Raw genomic sequence first — 616 nt, 5'->3', positions numbered from 1 at the left:
GGGGGGGCTACGCGGCCGGGCCTCCTGCTGGCGCACACAAACTTTTCTGTGTAATTGATCATACTGTCAGAGTAGGCGAGTGAAAGACCTCTCGTGTTTCCCCTTCGCGCTGTAATGACGCAATGGACGTATCGGGAAAAGAAAAAGAAAGAAATAATAGCCTTCTTGTGATTTTTTTTTAGAAAAACTTCACCTACGAGTTCTTGCATGACTTCAGTTCCACGAGCTGGATTTCTAATCATATCTTAAGGGTTCGCATAGTGCATTAATAACTACATGTTCGCTGTAAACACACGAAGAAGTATAGGCCTACCTTGCGAAATAAATTTCGAGTTGAGTGCATCTGGCATTTCTAATACCTCCGTATAGGCATTAGGCAAGAGACCTTTCATAAAGGCGTGAATTAACAATAACTTTGTTTTTCTAGTGTATGCGCCGTGCGCGATGTCACTTTTTGTTTTTGCAGTGCTAGTCCCTTCCACTGCGACTGCGGGACGGCTGGTTGGGTCAGCGGAGCACACCGGCGGGCAGACTGCGGCGGCGGCGTGGGCGCGGCGGTGCGGTAGCGCTCCGGAGATGGTACTCGTGAGAGAGAGAAGAGCAAGGTGGGGGGGGG

General features: G+C 49.7%; 1 protein-coding gene across 1 annotated transcript in view; it reads left to right on the top strand.

The window, feature by feature from the left end:
• The window catches only part of LOC127750066 (nascent polypeptide-associated complex subunit alpha, muscle-specific form-like), a 3,511-nt gene extending 3,262 nt beyond the window's left edge, over positions 1 to 249 (top strand). Inside the window, exon 2 of the mRNA XM_052270610.1 lies at positions 183 to 249. Coding sequence (XP_052126570.1) covers positions 183 to 249 — 67 coding nt within the window. The remainder of the gene's footprint in view (positions 1 to 182) is intronic.
• The last annotated feature ends 367 nt before the right edge of the window (positions 250 to 616 follow it).

Source organism: Frankliniella occidentalis, unplaced genomic scaffold, assembly GCF_000697945.3.
Source record: "Frankliniella occidentalis isolate FOCC.00 unplaced genomic scaffold, Focc_3.1 Scaffold129, whole genome shotgun sequence".
NCBI classification, from domain to species: domain Eukaryota; kingdom Metazoa; phylum Arthropoda; class Insecta; order Thysanoptera; family Thripidae; genus Frankliniella; species Frankliniella occidentalis.
The sequence above is the reverse complement of the archived record's forward strand: the minus strand, read 5'-3'. Positions and strand labels throughout refer to the sequence as shown.